The sequence below is a fragment of the Canis lupus genome, chromosome 6 (genome assembly GCF_003254725.2).
Source record: "Canis lupus dingo isolate Sandy chromosome 6, ASM325472v2, whole genome shotgun sequence".
NCBI lineage: Eukaryota > Metazoa > Chordata > Mammalia > Carnivora > Canidae > Canis > Canis lupus.
The window spans coordinates 51,953,897-51,968,299 of record NC_064248.1 but is presented as its reverse complement, the minus strand read 5'-3'; the positions used below and the strand labels follow the sequence as shown (position 1 = coordinate 51,968,299).

Genomic DNA, 14,403 nt, shown 5'->3' with positions numbered 1-14,403 from the left:
ATCAGATTTTTCAGTTATTTCTTCTAACCATTCTAATCTTAAGTTATCTGCCTGAAGTAGCAATCTACTGCTATATTGGTAAGGATATATTCTGCCTTTATGGAGACAATTTCATTCTAAATTACTTTTCAGGTCAAATGCTGCCATTTAATAAAGGTTTGGAACCCTATATAAAGTCAATAAAAGGCATTAAAATCACTTATTAGTCATGGTATTTTCTTTCCCTATCACCAACTAGATAGTTTTGTTTTCATAGCTCCATTGGACATAAGCTCAGTCCTCATTTTTTTCCTCAATCCTTTTACAACATACAGATATCATAAAAAGTAAATACCCCTTCATACACAAAAAGCTACACATTTTTACAAATAAAAATTTTACTAGAAAAAAGTCAGGCTTCTGATCATTAATAATTATTTAAAAATATTAAGCTAAGGAATACATCAAAAATTAACATTGCCGTACCATCAAAAAGATAGACTCTATAGACGTCTACAGGGTTTGAGTGCTTATTTAAAATACTTGAATAGACTTCATTTTTCAATGACTATAAGCAAATTTAAATTTATTACTTCTCACTGAAAAGGATAAAAATGATATCACAGGCACTTTTGATTCTAGTTCAGTCTAAAGGTGTAGTTTACCAATGAGAAATTGGGCTGAAGTCATTTCAATACAGTGATCCTGACCAAGTGGAAAAACTTAGCATGGAAACAGCATTTAGCCATGACATACTTCAATATTATTTTTTGGAGTCTATCACTATCTCAAACTGTATCCATTATGATTTAAAACTGTCTTATTATTGATATTCATTGGTTTTCAACCTGACAGTGGCCAATGATTCATATCAATCTTCTTTTAACATAGGAATTAGAGAGTTTGCAATATATCTTAAACTGAAGGACACTTTTTCAATAGGTCTCAAGATTTTAATACAGTTGTCATTTGAAAAGCCTTACCTCCTCTCAGTTGGAGAGGGGTTTAGAAAAGAAGAAGCCAGTTCCGTCAATAAGATTGTTTTTATCTGAAGCAGTGAAGGATTTAAAAATTAGTATGACATATCGATGATGCCTCTTTTTTTAAAAGGCATTTTTATTTTCTAAGTGCAGGAACACTGCAGTTGGCTGTCAATCATTAAACCACAAAATGAAGTCCTTTGCCTGGCAAGGAGATCTGCAAACTATACCAATACTGGTAAACTAACCACCAAATTATAGCCTTTTCTCTTGCCTCACCCAGATTTCACAGGGGCTGCACACCCAAATAAATGCCTCTTGGCTACCCATTCATCTAACAGCTGGAAAGATGACACTTGACATTTGGAAACTTTCCTGTGAAGATTGCTGCAAGGCTTTCCCATTAGCTTCCTGGTGAGACTGTAAGGTCGAATAAGCTGCCTCAAAACCTGCAAAGGGTAACGGAAATGCTCTAATATTAAGCCTGTGCAATTTAAATTTCTAATTCTCAAATCATAGTTCTTCAGATATTGTAGAAACCACTAGTATATTTCAGGGCAAAAGAATGCCTTTGAAGATGTGAAATTAAAATGATATTTTAAGCAATGATAATGATAACAAGTGTCTTTAAAGTTGGCACTGAAGTTCTAAGCAACAGAGACTTGGACATAGATAAGTTCTTCCAAGTTTGTTTTCTAAAATCCCAGATTGTCATATTTTTAGCAACCGCTCATCTTTGTACAGATCAGTAATCTTTAATATGAGCCACAGTAGCTATCATTCTTTAGATTTTATTTTCACATCATAAAAATTATCAGAGATAGCTTTACAATCCGACAACGTGGATTCTTTTTGAAAATCAGTGAGCTTGATATAAATAAAAATGTAAATATTCCATTATGAAGAAAATGCTGTGATCTTATAAATCTTTCAAGTATAAACATATGCGTTTGTCCTCTTTAGAAAGGTTAATTCCTTTAAAAGAGATCCCCAAATCAAAAAGTTTTAATAACCTGACTGTTCACTAAAGATATTAGAAAGACAAAATCCCTCACATAATCTCCAACCCTAAAAGTGGCAGAAGGTGAAAGATTTCATTTATTGATATGAATGCACATAATTCAATTAGCTTTATAGCAATGATCCTTTCGCACTGTGCTCGATCTTTAATTCCCCGTCTTCAAAGTGTCCTTACAATTTTCTATTCTTGTTTGTTAACTCAGTATTTCTCATGTGAAAGATTGACAAGAATGAATAGGCCTCTCTAAATGTTCAGTTATATGTCCAAATGTAGATAAAATTAATAATATGATTAAAAGGGAAAATGAAACATTGAAAAAATATATGCAGAAGGGTACTGAAGAAACAGGAGACATAAATGATGTAACTTTCAATCTTGAATTAATCACCATCTGGGACTGAAATCACTTTTTAAAAGTCAACTTAGAGATGCTGAATTGTACCTCATTAGCAACAATGACAGATATGGATTCCTATGGATGTGCATCTCACGGCCTCAAATCACAAACCAACACAAGGGCAAGCCTAGCTCTCCTATGCCATTCCATCAACAAATCCACCAAAAGAAGTCTCAGCTCAAAAAAACAAAAAGCCCTGGAATACTTAGCAATGATTGGACTTTTTCTCCAAACTAAAATCACAACTACCATTTTGTACTCACTCAATGGTGAGACTATGCCATGAATCTCTCTCCAGTAGGTACTGAAATCACAAATTCATTTCACATAGCCTATTGAACTGCCATCAGATGATAATGACTTTCTGTCACTCCTGACCAGGGGCAGATTTGAACTAGTGACCAAGAGGTTAAAGGCTCTGTATCTCATTACCAATCTCCTGAGATACCTAGTTCCCTCAACAACTACTGATTCTTTTGCTCCTCAATCGAACCTAAAGAAAACACACAAAAACCTAAAGCAGGAGGAAAATAGGTCATCAATGCAAGGAATTTATAACAGTTTTGAAGAACTTTACAAACATCTATTTCAAAATGTGCCTGTATACTATATACAGCTGAGTAGAACCACATCAACTGTTAGAGAACTTCATTATAACCTTCTTTAAAATATCATATAAGCTTCATTGTTTGCTGGAAAACACTGTAGAAAGCTAAAACTTAAAAGACAACTGTACTCTGTGATCCTACAGGGTTAGGAAAGACATTTTAGAGCAAGTATGATGCCAGAATATTTATGTGTGTATCTCGTGTATATTTTCTAAGATATTTCTGCCACAGGAATTCATTCCAAGGGCGACTGACACATTGGAAAGAACAACACAGATTCATGAATAAAATAATCAAAACAGTATCAGGCTCCTTAACATGGATACTTATCACAGGAATATGGCATGTTTAATAAAGGATAAAGTTTGAGGAAGAAACAAAAAGAATCGTCATTTGGGAAGAAGCATGTAGGTAAACTCGGGTATAGAGTAAAACCACTGAAACTAAACCAAAAATGAAACACACACACACACACACACACACACACACACACACAACTTTTTGTTGTTGTTGAATGGTGGCAGCCAGTAAACAGTACTGGGTAACCATTCAATTTCAATTCAGTGACTCCTAAAGTCACTCGTAAACATAGCAACCAGAACTTTTTTTTTTAATGTGTTTATTTTTTTTAAGAATTTATTTATTTGAGAGAGAGCATGAGCAGAGGGAGGGGCAGAGGGAGAAGAACAGTCAGACCCCCAGCTGCGCAGGGAGCCTGATGCCGGGCTCAGCCCCAGGACCCTGGAATCATGACCCACACCGAAGTCAGACACTTCACCGCCTGAGCCACCCAGGTGCTCTTACATATGTTTAATGTTCCAGTGTCTCCTTTCTTATCCTCTGCAGTTTATCATAGTGTTTGAATTTCACAGAAAGAATTCTACTTGAAAGAAAAGTGGTCTTCTTTTCCCTTTCACTTCTTGCCTATATTTGAAGAATCCCTAATATAATTTCTTTCATTGAATTTCTATCTCTACCTATTCCTTCCATATTTATCTTTCCACTAATAACTCTTGTCTTTTGTCACTCAATATTTATCTGCAACATGTAAATTTAGTTAATCCCTTCCCCTACTAGTAATAAATACTGTGGTGTTTTAATGTTGCATCTAAAAGATAGTAAATTTAAAATAGAATTCTGAATCACAGAATAATGACATGGCTAAGGATTGCTTACAGATGTAATCAAAACTGTAGGTTTTGAGATGATAATTTTCATATATTTGGACTGATTTTATTTGACAAAATGTCTCATGTTGGTAAGATCACCTTCTCAGAACTACCATGAAGACTTCAGGGAAAATGAGCTTCTTATCTAGGATCAGAGTTTAGAAGCAGTTAGCCTGTATTCTATTTACAAGTTTGTTCTTAGTGGAGGACACGGCATGGAGAGATAACATATATAGCCTTTTTTTCCTCTACTGTTCATGATTAAATTTGTTTGCATGTTAATACTAAAACAAAGTACATGTCCAATCTTCTAAACAATTGTATCTTCATAAATTAGTGACATTTTTGTAAATTGATAATACCATTTCGTAAATATATTTTGTATTAAGACTTGTCTTTGGTAAAGAAGGACCTTAGGCACCGCACTATTTCCCTTAACGAGTTGGTTGCACCTAACAGACTCACTGGACTAATTTCTTCTCTCCTGTACGTCTGTGAGATAAAGAGGAAGGATATGGAGTGCTGAATCTTTGTAGTGAGTAGGGTACCCTGTGTGCCTAAGAACTTTCTACTCCCCCCCCTTGAGTTGTGTGCTTACTGAATCAGTGGTATGTCTCTCACCCCATTGTGTTTAAGAATGTAAATTAAAATTATATAAATTGAAGAGCCATATGAATGCAAAAAGAAAGGGGGTTGAGTCTGTGAAAAAAAACAAGTTGAATATTTTCAAAAGATATAATCAAGGTGAGTTGCTAAAAAAGAAGTTGCTGTCACATTAGATGTGGATTAAACAAATAAAATGACTGACAGGCAATCAGACAAAAATCCAGGAACCTGCTCTGTGTTTCCTGAATATATGGGGCTCCACTTTAAAACACAAAACCAGAAGTTTTAGGCAGTATATTATAAATAAATACACAAGAAACATGATAGAGCTGTAACCATTAGATTAAAAAGAATGTGGCTGTTTTTTTTTTTTAAAGAAAAATGAAAGAAGAAAATCTCTATGACATGCTTGACATATGTATGTATCCTTTTTATAATTCCCTATTTTAAATTTTCCAGATTAATCAACTAATTATTGATTTTTGTTTCACAGACTAAGAGAACTTCTTTATAATCTTCTGTTTTTTAAATGAATGTTCTAGATTTAACCAATTCATTGTTAATGAATTTCTGGATTTACCTATATAATTAAAATGCCTCATCTTTATCCTTAATTAACAATTAAATTTAGGTCTTTAATTATATTGATTAAGTTGACTATCCCTCTATTCTACTTCTCTGGAAGTTAGGAGATATGGAATGTTTATAATCTTAGAACTTTTCTAGTCACTTAATCATTCTCGTTAAGGTATATATATATTTTTTTTTTTTTTCGTTAAGGTATATTTTAACCAGAACTAAGTTACACATAAGCTACAGCCTCCATTCACAATCTTCTCATTTCAGTTTCAAACTACAGAGGAACTCTCAGGTAAAGTTCAAATGCACTATTTTATTTTTAAATTTTAACACATATTGTAGGGGAAGGTGTCTAGGGCTGCAAATGATTAGCAAGAAGAACAAGAATCCAGAGTTAAAAAGTATCAGGAAAGTAATTCAATCCAGGGGAAAACAATAAATATTTAATTTGAATAAATATGTTCAAATCCTGGCTTTGTTACTGACACCATACTTAACCTAGAATAGGTTTATCTTTTGAGACTTTTTTAACAACTACAAAATAAAGATAATGATACCCATAGGGGTACTGGGTGGCTCAGACAGTTAAGCCTCCAACTCTTGACTTCGGCTCAGGGCATGATTTTAGGATTGTGAGATCCAGCCCTGCAGCAGGCTCTGAACTCAGTGTGGAATCTGCTTGAGATTCTCTCTCTCTTTCTCTCTCTCTCTCTGCACCTCTCCCCTCATTTGTACACTGTCTCTCTCTCTCTGAAATAAATAAATAAAATCTTTTTAAAAAATTTAAAAATAAAGATAATGATACCCATTGTAACCAAAACACACACAATGCATAATAGAGGCTAAACAAATAGTAGCTGCTATTATAATGATTGACAAGTAAATATAACAGCAAGGAGGGTAAAAATCAGGGAGCACTTCTTTCGTGAATCTTTTCCAATTATTCTAGTCACCATTGATCTCTGCTCTTGGACTACTTTAGTATTTATTGGTTGTAGTAAATTTAGCTTTCCATTTTATCATGCCTGTTCTCTATTTCATCTGGGTAATCCTTGCATTCACACATTGCTAGAAGCACCTTTAGAGAAGAAAGGTTGATGGGTTCATGTGGTTGATTTCTTTTTTTCCTAGTACAGAACTTTTTATCTATCCACCTGTCCACATACATGCACACGTGTGCACATACACACAGAGACATACACATGTGCACTGGTTAAATAAATAAATCCACCTGAAAGATTCAAGAGGAAGCGCAAATAAATTTTAAAACTGATAGAAATTTTTTTTTGTTTAGCAATAATCATTCTTCCAATTATATACTCTTTCTTTGGATACACTGTCAAAATTATCTTAGATATTCAGTAATTCTTATTTAAGGAGAAGAAAAAAATTCAAATATGCCTGGATTCCTACTAACATCATAGTATTAAAAACAAGAAAGGTGAAGCCATATTGGATCATTCATTAGTAAAACTAAATAAAGACAAGTAAGTTTAATATTATAAAATAAAGGCTTTCAAGGAGGGAAATGTTGACAAATGGGAAAATGTTTCTTTCTATATTAATACAAAAGCTGGGCATCCCGGTTGGCTCAGCGGTTTAGCGCCACCTTCAGCCCAGGGTGAGATCCTGGAGACCTTTAAAAAAAGAACAATCTGACATTATCACTTTTTTTTTTTTTAAGATTTTATTTATTTATTCATGAGAGACACAGAGAGAGAGCGGCAGAGACACAGGCAGAGGGAGAAGCAGGCTCCATGCAGGGAGCCCGATGTGGGACTGGATCCCAGGTCTCCAGGATCTTGCCCTGGGCTGAAGGTTGGTGCTAAACCGCTGAGCCACCTGGGCCTCCCACACTATGAGTTCTTTATGCAAACAACTCCTACCACATTCCTGCTTCATTACAAACCCCAAATTGGAAGTCCAACACTGGGTATTCTTATCATGTTCTAACCGCAGTATCATTGCATCTTCTCTTCAATTTTTCCTACATATTCTCTCTATTTAGGGCCTCCACTAGCTCAGGATGCCTTCTGGGGAAATTTTAAAAAGCCACTGCACAGGTGCAAGTCTTACAGAGCAAGCAGATAGCACCTTTGTGAAAATTCAAGGAAAGCACTCCTTCCTCTGAATAGAAGCCCCACAACAAAAGACACCACCGTTAGGTAAGTGGAGCTTGGTTAGGACTTCAGCCAGCTAGTACCCTGATCTGGGTTTCCCTGGGCAGGAAGCAAGCTATCCAGTTTTGCTAGCAGGCCCCTTTATGTTCCACCAGTTCAAATCACTCAGTTTGCCTTACCCTCCCTTTTGATTTGTATCTTGATTTTTGTGAAGCCTTTGCTGACTCCACATCCTGATACCCACATCCAGACAGAATCAATCATTATCTCTTCCATGCTACCCTGTGCTTTTACATTTTTTGTTACTATACTTATTATATCGTATTAGCTGTAAGCTTACAATTTACAGACTGTGAGATTAGTAATAGCAAGTTTCATGTTTTAATTTACATTTATAAACCTACTGATTAGTACCATCTAGAGATGAAAGCACTATTTTTAAAAAATTTATTGAATGAAAAAATGAATGAATGAATGAATTCATGCATGAATGGATACATACATGGACAGAGAAGTGAATATATATGGTTAAATAAATAAATAGCTAATTAAAATGCTTTCATAATTATTTACTTACCCCTAAAAAGATCATGTCCTGGAGTGAAGTAACTTGCCTCAGGTCACATAGTTGGAAAGTGCTGAATATGGGTTAAAATCAGGTCTGTTTAATTCAGAGCCCAAATTCCTCACTGCTATATTTTACCTCTCCTCATGTATTCACTTTGGTACTCTCTCAAAGTCAAGTGTCTTGGGCCCAACAGCTGGTACTCAATAAATGATAACTGATCAAATTAACTAATGAAATTTAAGTGAAGCTCTCTTTAGACAACTACGGGAATTACTGAAATCCAAACCGGGATATCTTTAAATAAGCACGATGTGTCTGAAAAAGCATATTACAAATAAATTCAAAATATACTATTGCAATGATCGCATGCATGAATTAATACTATAATGTGTGTATTAAATCATTTTTAAAGTATACTATCTAGTGTTCCATTTCTCTCAAAACTAATGTAAAACAAGACAAGCAGCGATAAAACCTTCATTCATGAATATACTTCAGGCATTATAAATTTTTTCTTAGCGAATGTTCCATCTGAAGGAAACATTATTTATTTACAGTGTTAATGAACTTTTATAACAAACTCATTAGTTTTCTTAACTCCTCTTTAAATTCCTTTAAAATGAATTATCTCATTTTACGTATTTCTCCTATTTAATAGATGAATACACTGTTTATTTTGAAGGCATAACAACAAACAAGCATGGCCACTGGCTTGGGTAGAGACAGATGAGTGGGCAGGCTTCAGTCACAGAAACCAGGTGCTACAGACCACACAGGAGGAACATATTCCTGGAAGAGAAGGAAGCAAGACCTGAAGGACAAGTAGGATCTAGACAGATGAAATGAGTGGAGTAGGGGAAAGGCCCAGATTCAGAAAAAATCTTGGTGTGTAGGGGAAATTCAAATTAGCATCACAAGCAAGATAAAGAGTTTAGGCTTCATCTTGAGTGTGAAGAAGAGCATCTAAGGGGCTTTATTTTATTTATTTATTTTCTGAAGGCTTTTAAATGAAGAAATTAGGATCAAACTTGTTCTCTAGAGAGATGACTCTGGTTGCAGTATAGGCTCATTGGATTTGACAAGGGAAGAAGTGGTGGCAATTTTAAGAGGTGATAGACCAGGCCAGAACTAAGTTAATGACAGTGTGGAGAGAGAAAAATCTCACTTTGTCTATATGTTCCTTTTTGGTCTTATCACTGCTTAGCACTATGCAACCAATAGGTGGGAAAGTGTAACTGTTGATTTTACATGACAGGGATTTTACCTGCCTTCCGTTTCTACTCCATCTTTAAAAATGCAATTCAACACGTTGTTTGACATATCTGAAGCTTTCAGCAAAAAACAAAACTCTTCCTGGTCATGCATTTTTTCTTGTATATTTCAAACACTACTGTTCCTCACAATGCGTATTTTTAAAGCACGTGCACTTTTCATTTCATCCTAAAAGTCTGTTTCTTTCCCTTTCTGAGTAGGTGGAAGCTAAATAAAATGATTGCTCATTTTTTTTTCAGTACATATTTATTTGATCCAGGGAAGTAAACAAATAAAAAGAAAGTCAAAAGAAAAACACCCTTAGGAATCCTTTGGAATGATAAATGTGAAGTGCTGCAGAACCACAATCATCACAAATATAGTAAATATTCTCTATATACTTTAATCTAAAAGCTAAAAATGAATTTAAATATTTAGGAAAAAATTAACACAGGCTATTTTCCACTGTCTTTCACTCAGTTTTACCTTTCAAATCTCTTTAGCATCTTTGCCTTCCCACCATTTTCACTCCTGCAAACTGAATTCACGCATCCACTAGATTGCATCTGGCCTTCCACAAGAGCCTCTTCTCTTATCTCCTGATTCTACTTTCATCTCTTCAGGAAGTTAACAGACTGGTCAGTCTGTCAACCAAATATTGTATCTGGCACCAAAAACAAGCCAATCAAAGTGCGTGTATGAAAGAGTCTTTACAGAGATAGAATTGAGGAGTTATAAACAAGAGAGAGAGAGAAGAGGAAAATAAGATTTAGATAAATAGTTCCTAAGTAAAGATGTGTACAACAGTGTTCTTTTGTAATGAGAAAAGTGTGTGTGTGTGTAAACACTCTAGTGTAAACCTTTCAACCATATATTCTTAAGAAATAGCTCTTATTCCAAGACTGTGTTGTTCCCTACTTCTCCCATAAACTTTCTTATTAATGTATTTCTGGTATATATAATATAGCAAATGGTATAATTTCCTGTGTTCAAGTGTTTGCTCTAATGCCATTACACAAAAATAAGAAGCTGTCAGGCTTATTTTGGTTTCAAAACTGACTTTGAAAACTGGATTCATCTGAGTAATCTAGAAGTCAGTAACCTAAAGTCTGAGGAACATTGATTTTGAGGCTTTGAAGTCAGTATCAAAAATGTTAAATGCTGGAGGCAGAACGGGTTTGGGAAAGCATGTTTAGTTCACTAGGAGTGAATCAGAAGTGCAGGTAACCAACTGACATCCAGTGAAGCAGAAATACACAACAAGCACAGGAGGGAAGGTCATCAATAGAGAGCTGGATCATGGAAGAACACAGATGGAAACACAGATGAGGGAGTCATGAAGAAGGTGCCACTGGGACCACTGAGAGTGCTGTGCCAAGAAGAGTAAAATGAGGAACTATAAACATAGGATGATAAGCTTTGCAACAGAAAGAACAACAGAGGCCAAATTAGGAGTCCATCCCGGGCAGTTGAACTAAGCTCCTCTGTGTATTTCAGAGGCCAAGGAGACTCCCCAAAGTACAGGTGCTAGAGACCCTAGAGCTGGAGCTACTACCTAGTTTTCTCCTTTGAGTTCCCGGGTTTCTGCCTTTTAAAATTGTATTGCTTTTCCCATTTTTCCCCAGCCTAGTCCCTTTTGAATTATGATGGATTTAAACGGCATTCTTAATTTTAGAATTGTCATCTCCACAAAACGTTGTTTCCTAAATCACACTTCTGTCTCTGTGCATCACCTATAAGCTGGTTACACCCATTTTTAGAGCCCTGGGGTACCACACTATGGCCCAAACCACAACATTTCAAGCCTAGTACTCCGAGATGCTGGGCTAAGCGGGGGATAAAGGTGAATGAATCAAACATAAAAAAAATATGACATAATTGGTATGACGTCTAGGCTCTACCTGGTAAGTAAGCAGTCCTGCACAAGTTGCAGAAAAAAATAGGAGGACAACCAGAAAAGACTAAATGGTCATGGCAAAGAGGAAGAAAAATATTCAAGGAAACATTAAAGACAAAGTGAATTTTGTGGGCAGGTGGGGAACAAAAGAAACTGAAAGAAAAGAGGCAGAGAGGCAGACAGCATGTTATGAATGGAGAGTCTCTCCCACATAGGAAAAAAGAATTTTATTAATAAGAGTAAACTTTTCCAGAAACATTTTATATAAAGGAGATCACTGTATCTACATTTCATTAAATTGTAGAGCAAGAAGAAAACAAAGCATTTTGTCAAAAAGTGAGGCAACTGAGATCTAGTAATTATGGCTTTTTCTCCCCACAACCACCCAGTTACTGTAAGAGCATGTTCAACTTTATAGCTTACCATTTTTACATTTTGTATTCGTTTCATAAAACTGAAGAGTGAAAAATTACAATTGAAATTTATAAAATATTTGTTTTTTTTTCAATTAGGTGCATATAATTCGGGAAATGGATAGGAACTCATCTAATTTGATGAGCACTGGGTGTTATTCTACATGTTGGCAAATTGAACACCAATAAAAAATAAATTTATAAAAAAAGGAACTCATCTAATTCAAATGGACAGATGACATAGTCTTCCAGACTGTGTAAGATAATTAGGAATATAGATCTTACCTACTGTCATATTGTGTACCATCTAGATTTGACAAATATATTATCTATGTCTTTAAGCCATTGATAAATATTTTGAACAGAGCAAAAGTAATAACTTCATGGCATTGCCTGTAGAAATGCACACTGAATTTTTAATCAACTGAACAGTCCTGCTCTCCAGTCCATGTTAAAAAAAATGTTAGCCAAGTAATATATATGTGATATACCATATATAAATGCTTGTATGAATGCGTAGCAAAATAAATGAAGTATATATACATTAGAAAAAATTAGTTAAAAGTGATGGCAAATGCCTACCTGTATATATTTGTGAATGTACCAAGAAGCTTGCTTTCCATCATTCACTGATTCCACTGTAGTATTAGCCACACCAACAATATCACCACCTGCAAACACCCATGGTTCACTGGTTTGCATAGTTTCTGGATCTACTTCTGGGAGATTCCATCTGTTGAATTTTAGAGGGCTCAAGGCTTCTTTTACTGGTAGGAAAAAAGTGAAAGGCAAGAGGCAATGAATAATCTGTGTACCACGTAACAATAATTTGAAAATTACGAAAAATTATGACTTAATTATTGTTTTAGGGATTCAAACAACTGTTTTTAATGAACCATGAAAGATGGAAAGTTAATGAAGTATCTGAGTTAACAATACATTCTAAGGATATTGACTTAACCAATTCAAAGTATACCTCACATACAGGCATTGAAAACTTCAAATTTGGGCAATATTTCAGATCTGATATATACATCTCGGAGTATAGATCCAAGAAGGAAAGTATAGCCCTTCAAATATTTTGATGTGTATAAAATCCATTTACATCCCTCTGAATGAATTTAAATGAATTTTCTTTTTTTAAAAAAGATTTTATTTATTTATTCATGAAAGACACAGAGAGAGAGCAGAGACACAGGCAGAGGGAGATGCAGGCTCCCCATAGGGAGCCCAATGTGGGACTTGATCCCAGGGCCCCAGGATAATGCCCTGAGCTGCTGAAGGCAGATGCTCAACCACTGAGCCACTTAGGTATCCCTAAAATGAATTTTCTAAGATTTTATTTGTCCCTTATTTTCACAAATATGATATTACTCATATGATCCTAAGCTTGTCCCTGTGTGTAACAGGTACAAGTTATATTGTGAATTTGGGTCTATGGCCAGTTTCTCCCTTTTCCCAGAAGTTTTATAAACAAAACAAGAGAAAGTCTTCTACATTTGATCGAAATATTTGCACCGAGTATTAAGCAATGGACCTAGAATATAGCTACATTAGCCATCAGTTTCTGTTTATTTTATAAAAATCAACAAATGCAAACACTACCAATGGTTCCTTGTGGAAATTGCTTTGTAAAAGAATTTTAAATTATTTGCTGTACTCCAGTGAATCCAAATGTGTCATGAAACAAGAAAGAGTTCAAGTTCCTTTAAGAAAAATATCCAAACATATATCTTTGAGTAGACATATGATCCTGATATTTGGAAGAGATAAAAGAATATAAGTCACAGAAAGGATTCATCAAGAGAAGAAGAGCATAAAGATAGTAGCATCATGTATAATGGAGCAAACTGAGCCAGTGTTTAGGATTAAATGTTTTCTCCAGGTATTCATGTCATGAATATTAAGTACAACATCTCAGGACAAACTTATGGAGCTATTCTTTACTTTAATTGAAAAGAGAGTATAACAACTTAAATAGATTGTAAAATTTTGGAACACAAAAGTTAGTTGTTAAATAGATTACTGAGTCAAGTTTAAAATAAAATAACCAAATGTAAAAAAAAAATATTCTGAAACCTAAAACCATTTCTTCTAAACAATAATAGTAAAACAAGACATAAAAATAAAACGTCATTGTTTTCTATCTGGAAGTACTGTTCCCCACAAATTATATGTTCCCCACAAAACTGTAGATTCCATGAGAATGTGTCCATGCTGCTGGTCACTGTACCACAAAGCCTACTTACAGTACTCGGAGCATAGGAGACACCCAATTCAATGCATGAGTGAATGGATGAATGAGTGAATGAATGAATGAACAGATGGGTTAATGCTATTGTGCTCAGGTTCTTATCTAAAAATCTAATAGTGTTTATATCTCTGATGTGATTTCACCTTTCATTGAGAGTAAAATTAAATATTCATGTAATTATTTTCAATGCAGAATGGCATTTTGAGAAGATTTTTCTAATGTCTTTAAAGGTCACATGAAAAGACACCTTTATCATTTGTTCCCCATCGCCTAACAGATCATCACTACCATCTGTTGACAGTTACTTGAGTTGCAAAAAAGCCAATAGTAAGCATTGTTTGTCAATTCAACCTATTACGATAATAATGGTAACTGGAACACACCACCATTGAATGGTTTTTATGTAATGGAGATAGAGACAGTAAACAATAATTCTCCTGTAAGAAATGACCTTATTTGTCCAAGATTTTGATACAACTTTGTTCTATATAGACAATTGAAATAAAGATTTTTAAATGAGTAGGAATCCAAAATTATTTCACCAGGAGGAGATCAAAGCCC

General features: G+C 34.8%; 1 protein-coding gene across 4 annotated transcripts in view; it reads right to left on the bottom strand.

Moving 5' to 3' along the window:
• Positions 1–14,403, bottom strand: part of DPYD (dihydropyrimidine dehydrogenase) — a 796,351-nt gene that overhangs the window by 396,625 nt on the left and 385,323 nt on the right. For all 4 annotated transcript variants that reach the window (XM_025417538.3, XM_035718273.2, XM_049111637.1 and 1 more), the window contains one exon: positions 12,171–12,355. In XM_025417538.3, coding sequence (XP_025273323.1) covers positions 12,171–12,355 — 185 coding nt within the window. The remainder of the gene's footprint in view (positions 1–12,170; positions 12,356–14,403) is intronic.